Genomic DNA, 19,109 nt, shown 5'->3' with positions numbered 1-19,109 from the left:
AGTTACTTAACCCTATTTGCCTCAGTTTCCTCATCTGTAAAATGATCTGGAGAAGGAAACGGCAAAGCACTCCTGTATTCTTGCCAGAAGAACCTTCAAATGGGGTCACCAAGACTTGTACACGACTGAAAACGGGTAAAAAAAAACCATTTCACGCCTTCATTTGTCCCCATGAGGATGCTCAGGGCGGGGAAATGATTTGTTCAAAGTCGCGGCGCCAGGGCTGAGATCGGGAAGACGCTTCGGTCTGCACAGCCCGCCCCGGCAGCCGCGGCTCACCACATGCCAGGCAGGAGATTAGTAGGGTGCGCCTGAGTGCGCTTAATACGCTGGGGTTAGGCCGCCCTGACCAGGGGAGCAGCAGGCCTTGCTCCAGTACCGCCCGGCCCCGCCCCGGCAACCTCCAACACCGCCATGCCACGAGAGCTAGCAAGATAACCCGGGATGCGGCGTCACCTCACACCGGTCCCGCCCCCTCTGCGTCACGTGACAAAGCTTCACCACCCCCCCCCCCGGCGTCAAGTGCTCCAGCTCAAGACCCCGCCTTCGCCTCCCGCCCCTTGCACTCTGGCTCTTGGATTGGGCACTTCTGGCGCCTGTCAGCCTGGTCTCGCTGATTGGCTGAGGTGGGTGGATTGGGGGCGGGGCCGGTGCCGAGCCAGTAGGAAGGGTGGGGACCCGGATGTCGGTGGTGGAGGCCGTAGCTGAGCGGCGGCGGGGGTCTGGCAGGCCCATGGAGGAGGAGGACGGGGTTGCTGGGGTAGGCGGGGACCAGGGGGCGGGCTGCCTGCGGGGCTGGTGGGCGGGTACTCGGCACCCCGGGCCCTGGAGCGGGCCCCTGCGGTCTGGGCGAGGAAGAAGCTGCAGTTGGCGCTGGGGCCCCTGCCTGCTCAGAGAGTGAGGGAGCCCGGGCAGCTGCCCAGGCCCCGGGGCGGGGCCTCTGGGCTAGTGGCCAGGGCGCTGAAGCCCCGGGGCCGGAGGTGTGGGGGGGGTGTATGTAGTGGGGGTAGTGTTCCATGTGCAGGGATCAAAGTGCTGAAGTCCTGGGGGCCCAGATGTGGGGGAGCCTCCACGTGCAGGGGTCAGGGTGCTGAAGTCCTGGGGGCCCAGATGTGGGGGAGCTTCCAATCTGCAGGGGTCAGGGTGCTGAAGTCCTGGGGGCTAGATGTGGTGCTGAAGTCTTGGGGGCCCAGATGTGGGGGAGCATCCTTGTGCAGGGCTCAGGGTGCTGAAGTCCTGGGGGCCCAGATGTGGGGGAGCCTCCACGTGCAGGGGTCAGGGTGCTGAAGTCCTGGGGGCCAGATGTGGGGGAGCCTCCAATCTGCAGGGCTCAGGGTGCTGAAGTCCTGCGGGCCAGATGTGGTACGGATGTCTTGGGGGCCCAGATGTGGGGGGCCTCCATGTGCAGGGCTTAGGGTGCTGAAGTCCTGGGGGCCCAGATGTGGGGGAGCCTCCATCTGCAGGGGTCAGGGTGCTGAAGTCCTGGGAGCTAGATGTGGTGCTGAAGTCTTGGGGGCCCAGATGTGGGGGCGCATCCATGTGCAGGGGTCAGGGTGCTGAAGTCCTGGGGTCCCAGATGTAGGAGAGGATGATTTAGGGAGCTTTTCCAGGGCCTAGGTGTTTGGATCTTGAAGTCCTGAGGGCCCATATATAGAGGAGTAGAGGAATCCATGACCATCAGTCCTTAGGGCTAGAGTGTTTAAAACCTAATGTTCAGTGTGTTGCAGAGATGAAAGAATGGATGAGTTAGGTTCTCTTGGGCCAAGGTAGCTTGGATTCTTAGATACCTACCAGATATGGGGGAGGGAGGTTCTGGAAATGAGGACTGTTGTCAAGACCAAGGTATTGGGACTCTGAAGTTTGGGGATATACCGATTAGGTCAGTCAAAGATCTTTGTTCTCTAGGGCTGAGGTGCCTGCACCTTTAGGTCCTGGGTGATCAGAATAGGGGGACGTTCACTTTCCAAGGCCAGAGTATCTGGATTTTTGTTGCCCAGCTATGGGAGAGTGTGGATAAGTCAAAGGCTCCATTCATTAGGGCCAAGGTATCTCAACCATGTAGTCCTGGGTATCCAAATATCAGGCAAGTAAGTGAGTGAAGTTAAGGAACTTTGTTCTCCAAGCCTTCTCTGAACTGTGAAGGCCCTGATGCTCGTGTAGTAGGCGAATGGGAAAGCTTAAGGCCCTCATTCTTTCAGGACATGGTATTTAGGCCCTGCTGTCCATATTTTGTGGATATATATGCCGTCAGATCCTGAGTGTCCTGTTCCTGAGGACTGGTCAAACCTATGCCAAGGTGTCTTGGAAGTAAAGCTTTAGGAATGCCCTGGAGTACTCAGACCTTTGGCTATATGTTACCAGAGACTGGCCTAGTATAGAATTATAGGATTTCAAGCTGGGAGGGATCTTAAAGATCCTTTAGGAAGTCTGCCCCTTCATTTTACAGATGCAGGTGTTAGGGATTTCTGTGATCAGCACTGATCACACTTTTTAGTGGTTTGGAATATGAAGAACAAGGTGGCTTCCCTTTTCTCCTTCTCTGACCAATAGAGAACGGGTTCATGTGGGTTGCTGTTAGTAGGGTGTAGGTGTCATGGGACCCAGGGAGCACAGCTTGTTCCAGGAACCCTGTGTATCCAGGCAGTGGAATTGTGAAATTGAGTTGCTCCTATCTGCCAGCATATGCCCACTCTGCCTTGGGTAGAGTGAGGGTCCTGACTGGATCAAGCCTTCTAAAGAGTGCCTCATTGAGAAAGCAGACATCTAGTCTTCCTTTCACACACCCCCTCCCTGAGTCCCCTACTCCCTCTTGATTCTTTGTTACCCACAACAGGCTGGCTCACTTGAACAAGATGGATGACCTCAACCTGCACTACCGGTTCTTGAATTGGCGGCGGCGAATCAGAGAGATCCGGGAGGTTCGGGCTGTCCGCTACCAGGAGAGATTCAAACACATTTTGGTAGAGGGAGACACATTGAGGTGGGTGTGAGCAAGGACTTCCACACCCTCCTTCTTGCCTGGGTTTTTGGAATGGAAAGAAAACAAGGAATGTCTGCTTTCAGAGAGGTCCCTGAAGGATCAGTCTTGTTGGGTGGGGCTCTAGTATATCCTTCCCTTTGCCAGTGTTTCATGGTTACTCTGGAGACTGGGTCCCTGCCTGGTCTCAAAGGATAGGAAAGGGTCAATCCAGAATTAGGAAGCTTCCTACATTGAAAAGAGGGGACCTTACTTTTCTTGTCACCCAGATACCTGGTGGCTGGCAAATCACACCTTAGCTTTGAGTCTCCCTCTGCCAGTGTCTCAAGGGTTAGGGTGGATGAGGTTGTAACACTTTAGAGATGAGGGGTTTCCTGATTTGGACAATTCTGTGTGTACCCAGAAGACATTGTTGGGTAGAACTCAGAGGTATTCTGCCCCCTCCCCATGTCTTTCCTTCACCCTCTGCTCTTGTGTGTTTGTATATGCTTTCTCTCTCTTTCCCTGCTTGAGTCCCTTCCACGTCCCTTTTCCCAGCCCTAAGTTCTCTCCTAAAGTTGTCGCTGAAGGGGGAAGGAAATAGGGTTATTTAGCCTGGAGAAGAGAAGGCTGAGGAGAGGGGACTGAATAACCATCTTCAAATCAACGAAGGGCTTTGGTACAGAGGATAGAGACCAGCCGTTCTCCAGATCCACTCAGGACAGAGCCAGAGGAAAAGGGCTGAAGCTACAACATGAGGGATTGAGGTTAGGGTTGTGAGATCCCAAATGGGCAGCTAAGGGAGGCTTCAAATCCTGCTCCCCTGGAAACATGGAAGAAACCAGACCTCCTCTGATCTGGTCTGGATCAGATCCTGAGTGGAGGAAAAGGGGAAGGGTGGGATGACCTTTAAAGTATCCTGTAGTATACATCATAGTATATATGATCCAGGACTGTGGGGTTGATTTTTCAGTTCTTTCCCCTTCCTTTGTGCCTTCCCCTCCAAGGGTAGATGTGCTGAACTCTCCTTCCTCAGAGAGCTGGGTCAGGTAACTAATGGGTGTCCTCTTATTTTCCCTCCACAGTTACCATGGCAATTCTGGTGAAGTTGGCTGCTATGTGGCTCCCCGGCCCCTGACCAAGGACAGCAATTACTTTGAGGTGATGGAGACAGTGGGTAGGGGTTGGTTGACCTTCAATGGACTCCTTTTACCAAGTTCTCGGCCTGGTCCTACTAGACTATTGTTTCAGGTCACACGCTGTTGTGGTCCCTAAATCTGAGAAGAAGGTGACCTGGGCTCTTGCCATTTTTTCTCTTTTGACCCTCTGCTTCTCTTCCCCTCAGCCAAGCATATCATATCTTGACCTCCCTGTCCATCCATCTTATTTTCAACCCATCTCCTGGCTCCCCTACATCTTGCCTCAGTATCTCTCCCTAGTTCCTTTCTTTTAATGGGCCGTATCTCTTCCTTGGCCCTTACAGCTTCCATTTCTCCTCACCTAAGCTTTGGTTGAGCCCCTAATGCTTTCACTCACCTCCTATCTAGTTCTTCTAACCCTTGGGTATCCTTAGCACCTGCTGATTATATTCCTTTCCCCCTTAGGTATCAATTGTGGACAGTGGGGTGCGGGGTACCATTGCTGTCGGGCTGGTCCCTCAGTACTACAGCCTGGACCACCAGCCTGGCTGGCTGCCTGACTCAGTTGCCTACCATGCTGATGATGGCAAGTGAGTAGCTTGCTTGGGGCATCTGACCTCTTGGCTAGGAACAGAGGTAGTATGGGAAGTTGGCTGAGGTGGGTGTGTCACCGCCCCCAGAACATTGTAGGATGAGACTTCCTCTGTCTTGGATACTAAGAGAGATCACTAAAAGGGGGAAGAGAGGAGATAGTGCCAACCTGAAGAGAAAGACAGGACACTGAAGGTTACCAAGATGAATGTGGAAATTAGTGGCTGCTAGATCTAGCAGTGCTGTGGCGTGGGGAGAACTTAGGGATAATGGGCATAGGATGAGTCTGGGAAGGACCCCTTGCTCCATGACTCAGCTCTTGCCTTTCTATTTATTTATCTATCTGTCTGTAGGCTGTATAGTGGCCGAGCCAAGGGCCGCCAGTTTGGGACGAAATGTAGCTCTGGGGACCGGATTGGCTGTGGCATCGAGCCCGTCTCTTTTGATGTGCAGACAGCTCAGATCTTCTTTACTAAGAATGGGAAGCGGGTGAGTGGGGGTCAATGTCCCTGTGGGGGGAACTAGCCAGGGCCTGTTGGCTACCCAAGGTGGTATGGACCGTAGGTAGAACCAAGAGTCAGCCTTTACCAGTGACCTGCTGAACAGCTTTGAGGGAATTGTTTGGCCCTTCAGCTTGTTACCTCATCAGTACCATATCTGCACCCTGTCCTGAGCTTTGGGGTGAAATCAAAATGGAGGAGAAGGTGCGGTCTTGGCTATCACAGAGCTCCCAGCGTGCTGAAGGGCACCCAGAGCACAGGCCAGAGCTGCGTGGACAGAGCGTTCATGTTTGGGGATGGTGAGAAATAGAGGCTCCTGAGGTCAGGGAGGGCGTCCCCGAGATCAGGGAGGGTGTCCCCGAGGTGGGAGGGAGCAGAGATATGCTGTGGCCACAAAAGGGATACAAGGTAGCCTTCTTGGACTTCTAGACTTGAAATCCCTTTGTGGTTTCTGTCCTCCCTTTCCATGACATTTTGTCTCATTTCCCTTTACCTCACTTTGCACTTTTCCTCCCTTCAGTTGTACCTTAGAGAAAGGCTGATAGGGAGTAGATAGGGACAGACAGATTGAGCTCGCAATCTCCAGAGCTTTCTTCTTTCCGGAAGTCTTGGATTGCTTCATGGCCCCAGGCCCTCTTCCAGCCCAGACCTTTTCCCACTGAAGGCTCAGATGCTGAGCCTGGGTTTTAGTCCCAGTTTACAGGTGGCTGTCTGTGCCATTCACTTTGGGCATTCAGCCTTTTCGTGCCTCATCTGTAAAATGCAGATGATGTGTTTCTAACCCATCTCGTGGGGGTGCTGACATGTGTGTGGAGATGTGGTTTGTGATGTCAAGGGAGTGGTGCTTGACTTGGTGTGAGTAGATCTAGGCTTGAATGGCAACCGATGCTTGCTTACCATGTGACCTCTCTGAGCCTCCGTCCTCATCAGTAAATTGAGCATATCACTTCCCTACCTATTTCACATGGTTATTGTGAGGAAAATGTTTTGTAAACCTTTAAGCTTTATGAAAATGTGACTTATTAATATTACCTACAAAAGCAAGGCAGTATTACCTGTTTCTTAAACTTCTTGGGCCTGATCTCGTCTGTTGCAGGTGGGCTCTACCATTATGCCTGTGTCCCCAGATGGGCTCTTCCCTGCAGTGGGCATGCATTCCCTGGGCGAAGAAGTACGGTTACACCTGAATGCTGAGCTGGGCAGTGAGGAGGATGACAGCGTGATGATGGTGGACAGCTATGAGGATGAGTGGGGACGATTGCATGATGTCAAAGTATGTGGGACGGTGAGTTGGGGGCTGCCCGTGGGGACAGAGTGTGGAGCAGTGGAGTTGGCAAGATGGCAAGACTTAAGGTGGCAGTGAGACCTCCACAGTTTGGTTGCCCAGTTGTGACTTTTATACCCCTCTCTGTTAAGTCCTTCTTTGTGTCAGCCCCAGTCCTTCTTGTGTGTCAGATAGATGTGAACAGATGTCCGTGGCCTGAAAGATCAAGGAAGATCTCTCTGCTTGGTGTATTGGCAAAAGAACTTGGAATCTTTGGATGATAAGGGGACAAGATGCGATGCCCTAAGCCTCCTCCTGAATACAGATGCTGCTTAATTTGGGGGTGGGGTGATTGTGGTAACTTGATTTAATTCTTTGGCCCATGAAATCAGCACCATTTCTTTATGTGTGTCTTTCTTGGTGCCTTCAGCCTCAGGTTACCCAAGTCCCCCATATCCTGTCTGTGCTTAGAGGAGCAATTTTTTGCATGGAAGGTAGGAGTCTTGTTTGGAGGTAGAATACCTGGATCCCATTTTGTTTAATGCTTTAACACTGCTGATTTTGGCTGTCCCTACTTAGTTCTCTGTTTGTTTGTTTGTTTGTTTTGGCTAGGCAATGAGGTTAAGTGACTTTGCCTAGGGTCACACAGCTAGTAAGTGTTATGTGTCTGAGCCGGATTTGAACTCAGGTCCTTCTGAATCCAGGGCTGGTGCTCTATCCACTGAGCCACCTAGCTGCTCCCTCTCCCTACTTAATTCTGTGAGACTGTTCTAATCACCATTCCTCTAGACACAAAAACTCAAGAGTGCTTCAAGATAATTTTGCATGGTTTGTATACCATTCTTCTTCCACCAGGCAGACAGAATTATTCGGTTACTCTCTGGACTTCAGACCACCCTGTTAAACACATGGACTCTTAGAAATCAGTAAATTTTTTCTTCCTATCTATCTGTAGTCCTTTTTGCAATAATGAGAGTAAAAGGATTGAGTCCAGCATTCCAGGTCCTAGGGTGGCTGCTCAGGACTCCCATAGTAGCTTGTCCACTGCCTGACCTTAGGTGGGTTGGTGTGACCTTCCACACACACTAGCCCCACCAGAAACCCTCTCAGAAACCACAATGTTCTCAGAATAATGTTCTGTGATTGAAAGCACAATAGTAGCAAAGTGGGATGTCCAGTATAAGAAAGGAGTTCTAGGTGAGTTGGGCATAGGACAGATGAGGAGAGAGGATGCCCTTGCTGCAGTGGGAATGGTGCTGCCCATCCATGTTGGAGTTTGAGGACTAGAGGTTCTGGGATGTCTTCTAAGGTCCCCACTCCTTTGACCCTCATCTTTTTCCTTTCTTTCCTTCCCCTCCCACCATCATTTTCACAACATCTGCAAAACTGAACTTGGTACAAAGCCAGGGTGATATTCCAGTTTTCAAGTTTGCATCTCTGACCTTTCCTTAGGGAGTTTTTTCTTGGCATCCTCTTGCTGCCCTCTCCTGCCTGGACCTGTCCTTGCTCCCCTCCCAAAGCACTCCAGCTCCTCCCAACCAATCCTTTCTAATTGATGGAAGATGCTGTCCGTGTTTATAAATAGCCTTCTCTCTGTCCTGCCTCCACCCCCCCCCCCCCCCCCGTTCCCCTTCCCAACACCCCTGCAGGCTCAGGAACGCTTTCCTTCTGTTTCAGGCTGTTGAGCTTGGCTCTCCTCTCTTATTCCCACCCCTTCTTTGGGAACAGCAGTGCAGGAATCCTATTCCTGAGTAATTTTTTCTCTGTGGCAGTCACTGATGCCTAAGGCATCCCTCCCCAGTGTCTTGGGCCACTGTAGTCTTCTCAACTGTCTCCTCTCTTGAATTGAGAAGACCTCGCTGCCCTTTTTAATTTTCTCCCTAGTCCCCAATATGATCATTTTCTTTCCTTTTAACTTCTACCACACCTAACTCTAGAGAGTTGTTAGTCCATAAGGGCTTGTGAGAAGTTGTCTTGGCCATATTCTTGCCTTGTGTTTCTGAGGCCTTCAGAAAAGAAAACAAACACTATGGTTAGTTTGCCTTCCCCGTCCTTTGTAACTTAGCTCTAGAAGAGTCTTTGAGGCCTTGTTACCACGTGCTCTTGGTAGAGATAGACAATAAGCAACACCTTTCCTCTATCAAATATCCTTTTACATCAGAGGTTCTTAACTGAGATCCATGGACTCCCAGCATCTGCATGGAGAGAGTTCAGGGAGTCCTTGAGCTTGTTTTTGAAAATATTTTTAAAGTTACTTCAATGTAATTGGTTTCCTTTGTATTGCTATATATTTTGTGCCTTTAAAAACATGAATCTGAGAAGGGGTCCAGCCCATGGAAGAGAAACCCCTGTGATTGAAATCATGGAATAGGAAGGGGGCTTGGAGCTTGGGAGAAAGTGGGACTTGGCCAGAGCTCCATAAAGCAGGGAAGTGGCAGAGCCAGGAAGAACATTCAGCCCCCAGTTCTCCTGTCAGACTTGGAACTCATGACTTTGGTACCTGCAGTGTGAACATTTCAGTTCGACGGACATTGTGCATCTAGAGCACTGCCGTATTGTTGCTAGCCTCAGGTTTCTGCTCAGCCTCTTTCTTCTTTTCCTTGTAAGATAAAGCCTGAGTCCTTGAGCTTCGCCCTCCTTTCTTCCAGCCCCTGCCCCATTCTTTTTAGCAGTTGAGTTTACCTGAGTCCTCTACATTCTCTCTTCCCTCCAGCTCATTTTGGGGGCTCCTCCCGAAAGAACCTAAAACATTCCTCCCTCTCTTTTTCCCCTGCCCATTGTTCTTTTAATAATCCTTCAATTGATGGGTACCCACTTTGTTTCCAATTCTTTGCTCCCACAATGAATGTTGCTATGAATATTTTGGCATACAGTGATCATTCCTTTCTGTCTTGGAGAAATAGCGAGTGTGCTGGGTCAAAGGGAATGGTTGGACGGTTTAGTTTCTTTTCTTGCCTAATTCTAAATTGCAGTCTGGAAGAGTATGTTAGTGCGTGTATTAGTCCTTTAACCCCTCCAGCAGTGACTTCCATTTTTTGTCCTCTTTACCAAACTGTGTGATGAGGGCTGAAACTTTGGAGTTGGTTTCAATTGCATTTCTCTAACTGTCTATGATTTGACCCATGTCTTCTCCTGGTCCTGTGCAGGGTGAATTCTTCTTTTGAAAGCTGCTTGTTCATGTCTTTTGCTGAATCAGTGATTCTTGCTCCCTGAGGTGGGTTTCAGTTTTCCCTCCTACAAAACCATGGCCCTGAGCTCTAACTTTGTCTGAGAATTGCTGTTTTAAGTGGTAAGGAAAGCAGACACACCTGCCTTCTTCTTGCCTCCAGGCCCAGTGCAGTGAGGTAATGCACGGGGAGGGGAGGGGAGGGGGACTCTGGGGGATTAGGCTCCTTTTATTCTTTCTTCCTGTTTGAAGCTCCTTTTGGCAACTCCTTAGCGACGGGGCAACAGCTTCCATATACAAAGTGGGGTGAGCACTGGCCCCACCCTGGGGTTATGGGGTGTGGGGAGGGGTCCTCCCTGGAGACCCAGCCCAAGAGGAAACCATGTTGAAGCCTGACCTGTGTAGCAGAAAGCGTGTTCGTGGTTTCTGTGCAGCTGTTTGTGACGCCCCTAGGGCACTGAGCCTTTATGTGCTCCTGTCGTGGGGGATTAGGGTCTGGGCTGGCAAGCAAAGAAGGCAGGTGCCAGTAAGGGAAAGCAAGCCGGGAAGGTGGTGAGGATTAGGAGGGGGCAGGGTGGGAAAGGAAGCAGGGTTCAGAAGGTTCTTCTCAGCTCTGCTGCCTATTTGCTCTGTAGCATCAGGCCCATTGCTTAACCTTTCTGGGCCTCAGGGGCTTTCTATTTATTTATTTTTTGGGGGGGCAATCGGGGTTAAGTGACTTGCCCAGGGTCACACAGCTAGTAAGGTGTCAAGTGTTTGTTCTGAGGCCAGATTTGAACTCAGGTCCTCCTGACTTCAAGGCAGATGCTCTGTTCACTGTGCCACCTAGCTGCCCCAAGGGGCTTTCTTAGAAAAAGATTACTAAGCAGGTCCCCAAGCCTCCTGCAGTGGAGGCCTTAATGGTATAGAGCCCAAACGGGAGGATTTTTTTTTTTATGGCTTACTGCGACTGAGCAAACAAGCTTTCTGAACAGTGGGATAGATTTGGGGTTATGCAGAATAGCTAGCAGTCAGTGGTTGGGGAGTCAGGTAGGTGGGAGATGGTGGTAGACAGAAGTGAGATCCACTCCGAGCAGCTTTAGTGGATATACAGGGTAAGGATGCTGCTGGGGGATTGACATCCCGAATTCTGGGCATTATATTGCAGGGACTGCTGAGACAGCCCCCTTGAAGGAAAATGCAGTTGTGTGGGTTGGTTTTGCTGAATTGTATTTTTTTCCTCTTTATTCTTTGTTATAAGGGATAGGTTTTTGGGAGGAGCAGAGTGGAAAGTGGAGGTGATATAAGAACAAAATTAAATCAGTGAAATCTAAATAAAGTGTAGCCCCCACCTTAACGCATTGCAGATACTAGCTGCTCAGTGATTGTTGGATTGAATTCAGTTCAGTTCAACAAAGTACAACGCAGAGGCCCTTGAAGAATCACACCAGGGGCACCCAGAGGCAGCAGAGATATGCCTGTTGGGCAAAGCACCGACCCTCAAACATGCACCAGGCGCCAGTTGATCCCTTCCCTCGAAGAGTCCACGTCCTTCTGGGGCTTGGGGGACATGCAGCATGCAACATCGATGCATGTAAGTGTAAATGCTTACATTGTAAATACAAGATGTGACTTTAGTGAGGAGATCAGGAAAGGTTTCCTGGAGGAGGTGTCCTGTGAACTGAGCCTCCAAGGAAGCTCCACGTTCTAGGAGGCCAGAGGCTGAGGAGGAGGGCATGCTTCTCAGGCCTGGTGGATGGCCTGGGCAAAGGCACCCAAGTGTTGTGGGTGAGAATCATGTGGGACATTTGGACTGCAGTTTAGCATACGTGAAGAGGAGGACTGTGTAGTGCATTCCTGACAGGGTGTTCAACAGATGAGCTTTGCATGTGTTTTATCCCAGGGTTATGGCAGCGTCATGGGGCTTATTGAGCAGGGAAATGACATGATAAAGCCAGTGGATTAAGAAAATTACTTTTGCAGCTGTGTGTCTTTAGAGAGGGGAGAGACTTGAGGTGAGGAGACCTTTAGGAGGCTCTTGGGTCTGTCGGAGAAGTGGGAGGGGCCTGCACTGGAGTGGAGGCTGTACTCATGGAAAAAAGGCAGTGAGGCTCACCGGAGGGGATGTTCACACTCGGCAGAAAGGGCAACATTAACACTGTCCACCTGGAAGAGGGGGTAGGTTAACTGTGTAGCAAGAGAGAAGCATAACTAGTGAATGAAAAAGCACTATACACCAGCTTCTGAACTAGGCTCTGCGGATACAGATACAAAATCAAAATGATCTCTGTCCTCCAGGAGTTTTCATTTTAACAGGAGACAACACACAGAGGGGAGTGATGGCCAGGGAGAAGGGTGTTTTGGTCTAGGTATCAGAGGGATGGAGTGTGAAGACACAGGGGAATTGATTGACACACTCTGTCCAGAAGCAATGGTGTGTGGTTATAGACAAAAAGGGCAGGGGGAGGAGGCCATCCCACTTGAGCAGACTTCTGGCACTGCCCAGAGCATATAGGCAGCTCAAATCCTACACTCCTTACCACACATTAGTAAGCCAGAGGAAGGACTGCAAGCTGGTCAATAACTCCTCTGTGGAGTATGTTATCCAGGAAGTAATTTGGACAAAAATCGTACAGGATGACAAGAGACGGGTAGGTCCCAGTGAAACAGGTGAAGTGAGTGTCAAATTAAATTGAAGCCTTTCATTGTCTCTGGGCAGCCATAACGACAGAAGGGGTCCAGTGAGAGAAGAGACATTAGGTTACAGTCCTCTGTGTGTGTCTAGCCTCCAAGAAGGTAGGAGTGGTATTTCAGGGCCTAGGACAGTGCTCTGTAAATAGCTTCTGTCTTCTCTCAGTTTCTAGGTATTATTGCATAGGGCAGGGGAAAAGGTATAATCAAAAAGGAATTCTACCCTGTCCTGCCCTACCACCACAGTGGTGCTCCTTCCAAAGAAGATGCAGGAATTAGAACAGAGGCTGAGGCTTTCTTATGTCTCCATTCCTTACCTTCCCCTCCCCCCACACAGAGGCACACTTTTTTCTCATCCATCTGAACTGGTTGAAGGGAAACAGATTTTAGGGTGCCATAAGGACTTGTGAAGAAGTTAGTGGTTCTTCTTGGGACAGGGAAAAGTTGAAGGTACAGGACAAAGAGTTACACAGCGGAAGGGATGACTATTTAGGTTTTATAGCACTTGGGAGGGAATTGTGGTTCAGCATTTGCAGAATACTCATTTCTCCTATATTATTACATGCCAGATACATCTAGAGGCCTTTTGATTTCCCCCATTTCCTGGCTTATGGGATTTCCTTAGCTCTTCTAGTCCATAAAGCCTCATGTTCCTTGGACAAAGCTACAACAGCTGCCCTCCCTAGGGCTGGGGCAGAGGGAATTTTGAGGCATGTTTTTCTCAGGGATCAGGGTCTGAACTAGATGTCTCTTGGCCCTGGGACTGGGGAACGTTGTGTTTCTCACATTAGGGCCAGTTGGATGGTGTGGGTTAAGGGCAGCTGTGGAGTTCCCCACTCTGTGCTGCAACATTGAGAGGAAATGGTAGGCTCTGGGCTACTCCTGAATGAAATGAAAATGAGATGAAAATAGTCACTCTCAGTACTGCCTTTCCTCCTTTTCTCCTGACCCCTTTGCCTGCTGGCCCCACAGACCCAGAGGAAGGGGGTGCTGAGCCTAGTCTGATGGGAAAGAAGAGGCCCTACATGAGACAGAGGCAGAAAGAAAGACAGATGAATACAACACAGGAGGCAGAATAAAGAAATGATTTGAGCTAGGGGAAGACCCCCAGAGTATAGGAGAGTAGAGCCCAGCTGGGGAAGAAGAGGGAAGGTCTGGGGTGAGGAGCGGATCTGCTGTCATAGAATAGGAGCTGAATTGGGAGTCTGCCTGGAAGAGCCTGTGCAGCAGCTGGTTCTGTGAAATGTGAGGTGGCAGGAGAGCTCACGGAGGGCCTGCGGGCTTTGTCCCAAAGCTCTGCCTGCCTCCTCGCATTCTTGGTGCCCCTCTTTTTTCTAAGGGGAGGCTGGGCAGGCAGACTTGAGGTCATTGAGTTTTGGGAAGAGAAAGCTAAGGGGAAGCTGTGCTCTCTTCTCTTCATCTCTGAGGAGTTAGGAGACAGGCTGAAGAAGAACTCCTCTTTAGACCTCTGGGGTTAAAGGGCTTTTGCTTTAGGGGATAGACTAGATAGGAGATCCCTCTCTCACTGAGACTAGGAGGGCTCAGGGAGGGGTTCTAGGGACCACAGGAGCTGGGAGGGTTGGTGATTTTCTTGGGAACTTTTTTTTTTTGAGGGGAGGTGACTCTCAGGGGGCAGTTCTGGCTAATTAAAAAGGGATTAAAGAATCCTAGGTGATATTGGGAGAAGAGGGTGAGTCATAGTCCTCTGTTACCATGGCAGCTGATAAATAAACACACCCAAGGTGTGTGTGGGGGTGCCCTGTCATGCCTGAGGAGTGCCATTGTGGGGCCGAGTAGCCCCAAGAATCCACAAGGCATCTCCCCTCTCCTGCTTCCCTTAGCAATTTGAAGTAGAGATAGAGGCTAAGAAGAATTTTGATTCTGAACTTGAAGGTGAAGTGAGGGAAGGGACCCCTGAACCAAGAGGACGATGCCAGAAGCCCTAGCTTCACATCTTGGCTTTGACCTCTTTTCTGCCTTGCCTTAAATTTGAGTGGAACTGGGAGTCCCAGGGCCTAGATTCCCTTGGCTTCTCCCTGACCCAGCTGCAAACAGCCCCATTTGCTGCCAAGTGGAACAAGACCCTGAGAAATTGTGTCAATCCCAGCCCAGACGGGGTCGCCTCTTGACCTTCCTCCAGCATCTGGAGCTGCCTGCTAGCCTCCCCCTCTCCCCGTGAGGGCCAGACCAACATCATACATAAATTACCCCAAGTGCGTAGCCTGGTTTCCTGTACAGCTTCCCCGAGTCTCTCTTCCCTAAACTTCAAGGCTCCTCAGGCTGACCATTCTCAGACATTTCAGGCTGGCTGGAAGGTGGTGATATGGGCAGGGTATCCCTGGCTACGCCTCGATGCAGATTCCTCTGGGCAGCTCAGCCAGCAACCTGGGTTTTTGTACTGTTCCTCACTCTTACCCCATAAGCCAAGGGAAATGTTGGCCAGCCCTGAAGGGGCTCTAGCTCAGGGAGCAAGCTGGGGAGCAGCAGGAAGGAAATGTTTCCAGTCCTGGGCTGCTGGCCCCTGTTTAGCCTTATCTGCTAGCCTGTCTCCCAAGTCTGCTCCCAGACATCCAGGCACATTGGACCTTTAGCAGCCCACCCTGCCCTCGGGGCAGACTCAAGTTGCCCTGGCACTGGACTCTGGGAAGTTTGGGGTGGGTTTTAGCATCAGCCACCCTGCCATCACCTGCTTCCCTCCACAGCTGCTGGAGTATGTGGGAAAGGGCAAGAGCATCATTGATGTAGGGCTGGCCCAAGCCCGCCACCCACTCAGCACTAGAAGTCACTACTTTGAGGTGGAGATTGTAGACCCTGGGGAAAAGTGCTACATTGCCTTGGGGCTGGCAAGAAAGGTGAGGGGGAGACCTGCAGTGGAGAGGGAGGGTCAGGGTGGGTCTGGCTGCCCCTGTGGCTATGGGAGGGAAGGATGTGGGGGGGGGGATGCAGAGCCAGAGCTATAAACTGGATTTACCAGAGAAGATGGAAGAGCTTACATTTATACACGTGTGCACGTGCATACACATACCTGTGTATGCTTACATGTACAGAGTCACAGAAACTTGGCACCCATAGATTACCATCTCTATGGCTCTGGTCCTTTGGCATTTGAGCACCCTGTCATTTCCTGCCCGGGGGAAGTTTTGGCTGGGAGGTGATTGTCCATTGGCATTTTTTACAAGGTTCAGAAGAAGTGGGTGGGGAAAGCTTGGGGAGGGCTTTTCCCCTTTCCCAGTACCCCAGACCTCTCTCTTCCTGCCTTGGCCAGGATTATCCCAAGAATAGGCATCCTGGCTGGAGTAGAGGTTCCGTGGCATATCATGCAGGTAATTGGAGGGTCCTTGGGTTGGGGGTGAGGGCATTTTCTTCCTTCCCTTGGTCTACCTTGGAGGAAGCCGGGTGGTTGGGAATGATGTAGGGACATGATATCAGAGGGAAACCCCTGCCCCACCTTTGTGCTTTCTCCTGTTCCCTCCCCTCTGCCTTAAGTGTTCTGCCTTATTTCTTTTCCTACTCCTTTGAGCACTTGGGTGTTTTTCCTCCCAACCCTGGGAGCAAGACGGCTGGGGGGGTGGGGGAACCTGGGGCCAAGCTCTGGAACATTCCAGGGCTCTGAGTTGGCTTTCTCCCCACCCCACCCCTGCAGACTCCTCCTTTTTTTTCTTGTGTTTTGTTCCCTTTGAGCACTTTTTTAAAAAATTATTTTTTCTTTTTAAAGTTTTCTTTTTTGGTATTACAAACCTGACAAACATCAACTTTTCCTTATACTAGAGTACAGAAAATGAGGATTTTATGTGACCCCATGAATCCTGGACTTTTTCTTTTTTTTTTTTTTTCTTTTGGCTAGGCAGTGGGGGAAGTGACTTGCCCAGGGTCACACAGCTAGTATATGTTATGTGTCTGAGGCTGGATTTGAACTCAGGTCCTCCTGAATCCAGGGCCAGTGCTCTATCCACTGCGCCAACTAGCTGCCCCTGGACTTTTTCTTAAAGTACATGTTACATTTCACGTGATGGTCCCAGCACTGCCTTGCTTGTCTGGGTACACCGCTGCGCCTCCCTCTCCCTGCTGTGTGGGGAGCTGCATTCCCCCTGCCTGTCCTCTCTTCACTGCTTGCTTTGGGGCATCTATCCCTCATGTCATTTCTCTGGGAGTCTTGATCTTCCAGTCACTCAGATGACCAGTCTGGTGTAGATCTGAAAGCTGGAAATTCTGGATTTCAGGTCCCTTATTTGGCCACTGACAAGCTGTGTGACTGTGAGCAAATGACTTTTAATTTCTCTGAACCCATGTCCTCATTGATAAAATGAGGACCATAAAGCTTGCATGCCTCACAGGATCCTCACAGGATTTTTGTAAAGTTTAAATGAAATAATGTATATGTAATATCTTCATAAACTCTTTAAAGTAACAGCCAAGCCTTTGGCCTGCCTTCCCACAAATGAGTGTTTTTCTCCCTCCCTCCACTGTCTCTCCCCAGATGACGGGAAGATCTTCCATGGCAGTGGTGTAGGGGACCCATTTGGGCCACGCTGTTATAAAGGAGACATCATGGGCTGTGGGATCATGTTTCCCCGAGATTACATTCTGGATAGTGAGGGTGAGTAGGCAAGGGGGAGGGAAGACTGCAGACTGGCCTGGTGGTAGGAGCACAGCTCACACTCCTTCCTCTCTTAGGAGATAGTGATGACAGTTGTGACACGGTGATCCTGTCTCCCACTCCTCGAGCTGTCCGAAATGTAATGTACCTACATCAGGAGGGGGAGGAAGAGGAGGAAGAGGAGGAGGAGGAAGAAGAAGAAGAAGATGGGGAAGAGATGGAGCAAGAGCATGAGGGCAAAAAGGTGGTGGTAAGTGTGGGGAGTTGAGATCTTGAGGGAGGCGATGGGAGGGACTCTGGGGGACAGAGACGAAGAGATGTTAGGAAGCTGGCTGTGGCAGGAGAGGGTCGAAGGCATCTGCCCTTCCTTTGGGGGTTGGAGGGAGCAGCAGAAGAGTGGCCCCAGCGCGCCCTCTTGTGGCCACTCCGTGGTCCTGGCCCCTTGTGCTTGTTAGAACAACGCTGTGGGAGTGGAAAGGCTCACTCTTATGCATCTTGGCGCCCTTAGCCTTGGCAGAGAAAGCTTCAGACACCACCTGCTTCATGTTCCCACAGGTGTTCTTCACCCGAAATGGCAAAATCATTGGCAAGAAGGATGCTCTTGTGCCCCCTGGAGGCTTCTTCCCCACCATTGGCATGCTGAGTAGTGGGGAAAAGGTCAAAGTGGACCTGCACCCTCTGAGCGGCTAGGACTTCTTTGGCCACTCCCTCTTCTTCCTCCTTCCCAGGACTGTACACTCAGTTCATGGCCTCTCTTTCCTGCCTCCTTCCTTCCCCTGGCCCCTGCCCTCTTCTTCCGGGGTTCGAGGAGGGCTTCATTCTGTTTCTTGCCCTGGCTTGGCTGAGCACCAGGCCAAATGCCTGCTGGGCCAGGCAGTTCTCCAGTGTCTGCCTCTCTGGTCCCGGTGTCACCTTCATCATCATTCCTTAGGGCCAAGGCCCCAACATGACAGGGATGTACCAACAGGACCATGGTGCCCTTGGTTTTTTGCCAGTGACTCTAAGGCCCTCTCCCCTTCCCAGGCCTCTGGGTCAAAGAAGGATGAGTCTCAGTTGTTGACTGAATAGGGCCAGGTTTGTGTTCTTCCCTTGACCCCAAGCTGGACACTGCTCAGAGCATCTGGAAGTCTTTGAAATGCCAGCTTTGCCTGAGCCTGGGGCAGTTCTCAGAGGTGGGACTGGAGGACAAGACCACCCCAGTTGGTCTTTCCCAAGGATCTCTCTGCTTCCTTCCATCTCTTTGTCTACTGAATGTCTGTGATATTTGCTGCTTTGGTCTGTCCCTCCTCCCACCCCTGCTGGCAGGGCTTGGGGTGAGGCTTTTTGCTTGTACTGACTGTTGCCCCAAGCAGTCTAGGGACAGTCTCCCGTTCCTTCTTCCGAGGTCTGGAAGACACCCTCATGCTATACCATTGACCCGTGGAGAAACTCCTACATTTCTCCAGCCCCATCAAATAGCTTGGTGCCAAGTGTGTGGGGAAGATGCGGCTCCTTTAGCTCGTTCCGGAGATTCCCTCACTTCCCTGATGCCGCCCCTCCTTGGCTTTCCCAGCCCAGTCTGCCCCCAGAACAGGTGGGGGAGTGCAGTGACCCCAGAGCCCTGTGACTGGACTTCCTGCGGTGGGGCTGCTCTCGGCCCTCCCTCCCTCCCTTCCCCTGTGTTGCCCTCCCGCTCTTCCTCTTTGGGGAATGAGATGTCTGCTTGCTGCTTGCGTCAGTGTTTGGTTCCAGCTCTTATGCTCTCTCCCCTACTCCCACTGTGGGCTCTCACATTCTCCATTCCCCTCTCCGTGACAGGGGACAGGAGCTCCTTGCCCTGGTTGGCACAGAAGGAATGGGGCCTCTAGGGGAAAGGAGGGGCTGAGCTGCTGTGCTGCTGGGGGACCTAGACCTCTGGCCTCTCCCCACCCCCACCTTCCCTGCACTATGATGTATGAAATGTATGTACAGACCAGAGATGTTTATACAGCCAATAAAGATGGAGTTTCCATATTTATCAGTATGGCTGAGATGCCTGCATCCTTGGCGGGAGAAGTTGGCATTGCAGGGACCTAAGAGCTCTCGATAATTGAGGGTAGCACTGGGGACACGGGGAATACAGTTGTGCATGGGGAGATACATGGATGCAATCATGGGGAAACAGGAGGGCCATGCATGATCCTACAGCCAGGCAGGGAGAGTGAAGGTGAAGGAGACACACAGAAGCAAGTGATCATTCACACTAGG

General features: G+C 51.0%; 1 protein-coding gene across 2 annotated transcripts; it reads left to right on the top strand.

The window, feature by feature from the left end:
- Window positions 1-657: 657 nt before the first annotated feature.
- On the top strand, window positions 658-18,885 carry SPRYD3 (SPRY domain containing 3). Of its 2 annotated transcripts, none has more exons than XM_078156998.1 (11): window positions 658-760; window positions 2,834-2,980; window positions 4,042-4,117; window positions 4,561-4,685; window positions 5,040-5,175; window positions 6,283-6,471; window positions 14,989-15,138; window positions 15,552-15,609; window positions 16,764-16,883; window positions 16,961-17,133; window positions 17,439-18,885. In XM_078156998.1, the coding sequence occupies exons 2-11, from the start codon at window positions 2,853-2,855 to the stop codon at window positions 17,571-17,573; spliced, it is 1,290 nt and encodes a 429-aa protein (XP_078013124.1). In that variant the 5' UTR covers window positions 658-760; window positions 2,834-2,852; the 3' UTR covers window positions 17,574-18,885. The 2 variants fall into 2 exon arrangements, with proteins under 2 accessions (XP_078013124.1, XP_020821796.2); XM_020966137.2 differs by lacking the exon at window positions 658-760 and adding an exon at window positions 875-897.
- The last annotated feature ends 224 nt before the right edge of the window (window positions 18,886-19,109 follow it).

Source organism: Phascolarctos cinereus, unplaced genomic scaffold (genome assembly GCF_003287225.1).
Source record: "Phascolarctos cinereus isolate Bilbo 61053 unplaced genomic scaffold, phaCin_HiC Scaffold_1;HRSCAF=81, whole genome shotgun sequence".
NCBI lineage: Eukaryota > Metazoa > Chordata > Mammalia > Diprotodontia > Phascolarctidae > Phascolarctos > Phascolarctos cinereus.
This window is presented reverse-complemented; position numbering and strand designations above follow the sequence as displayed.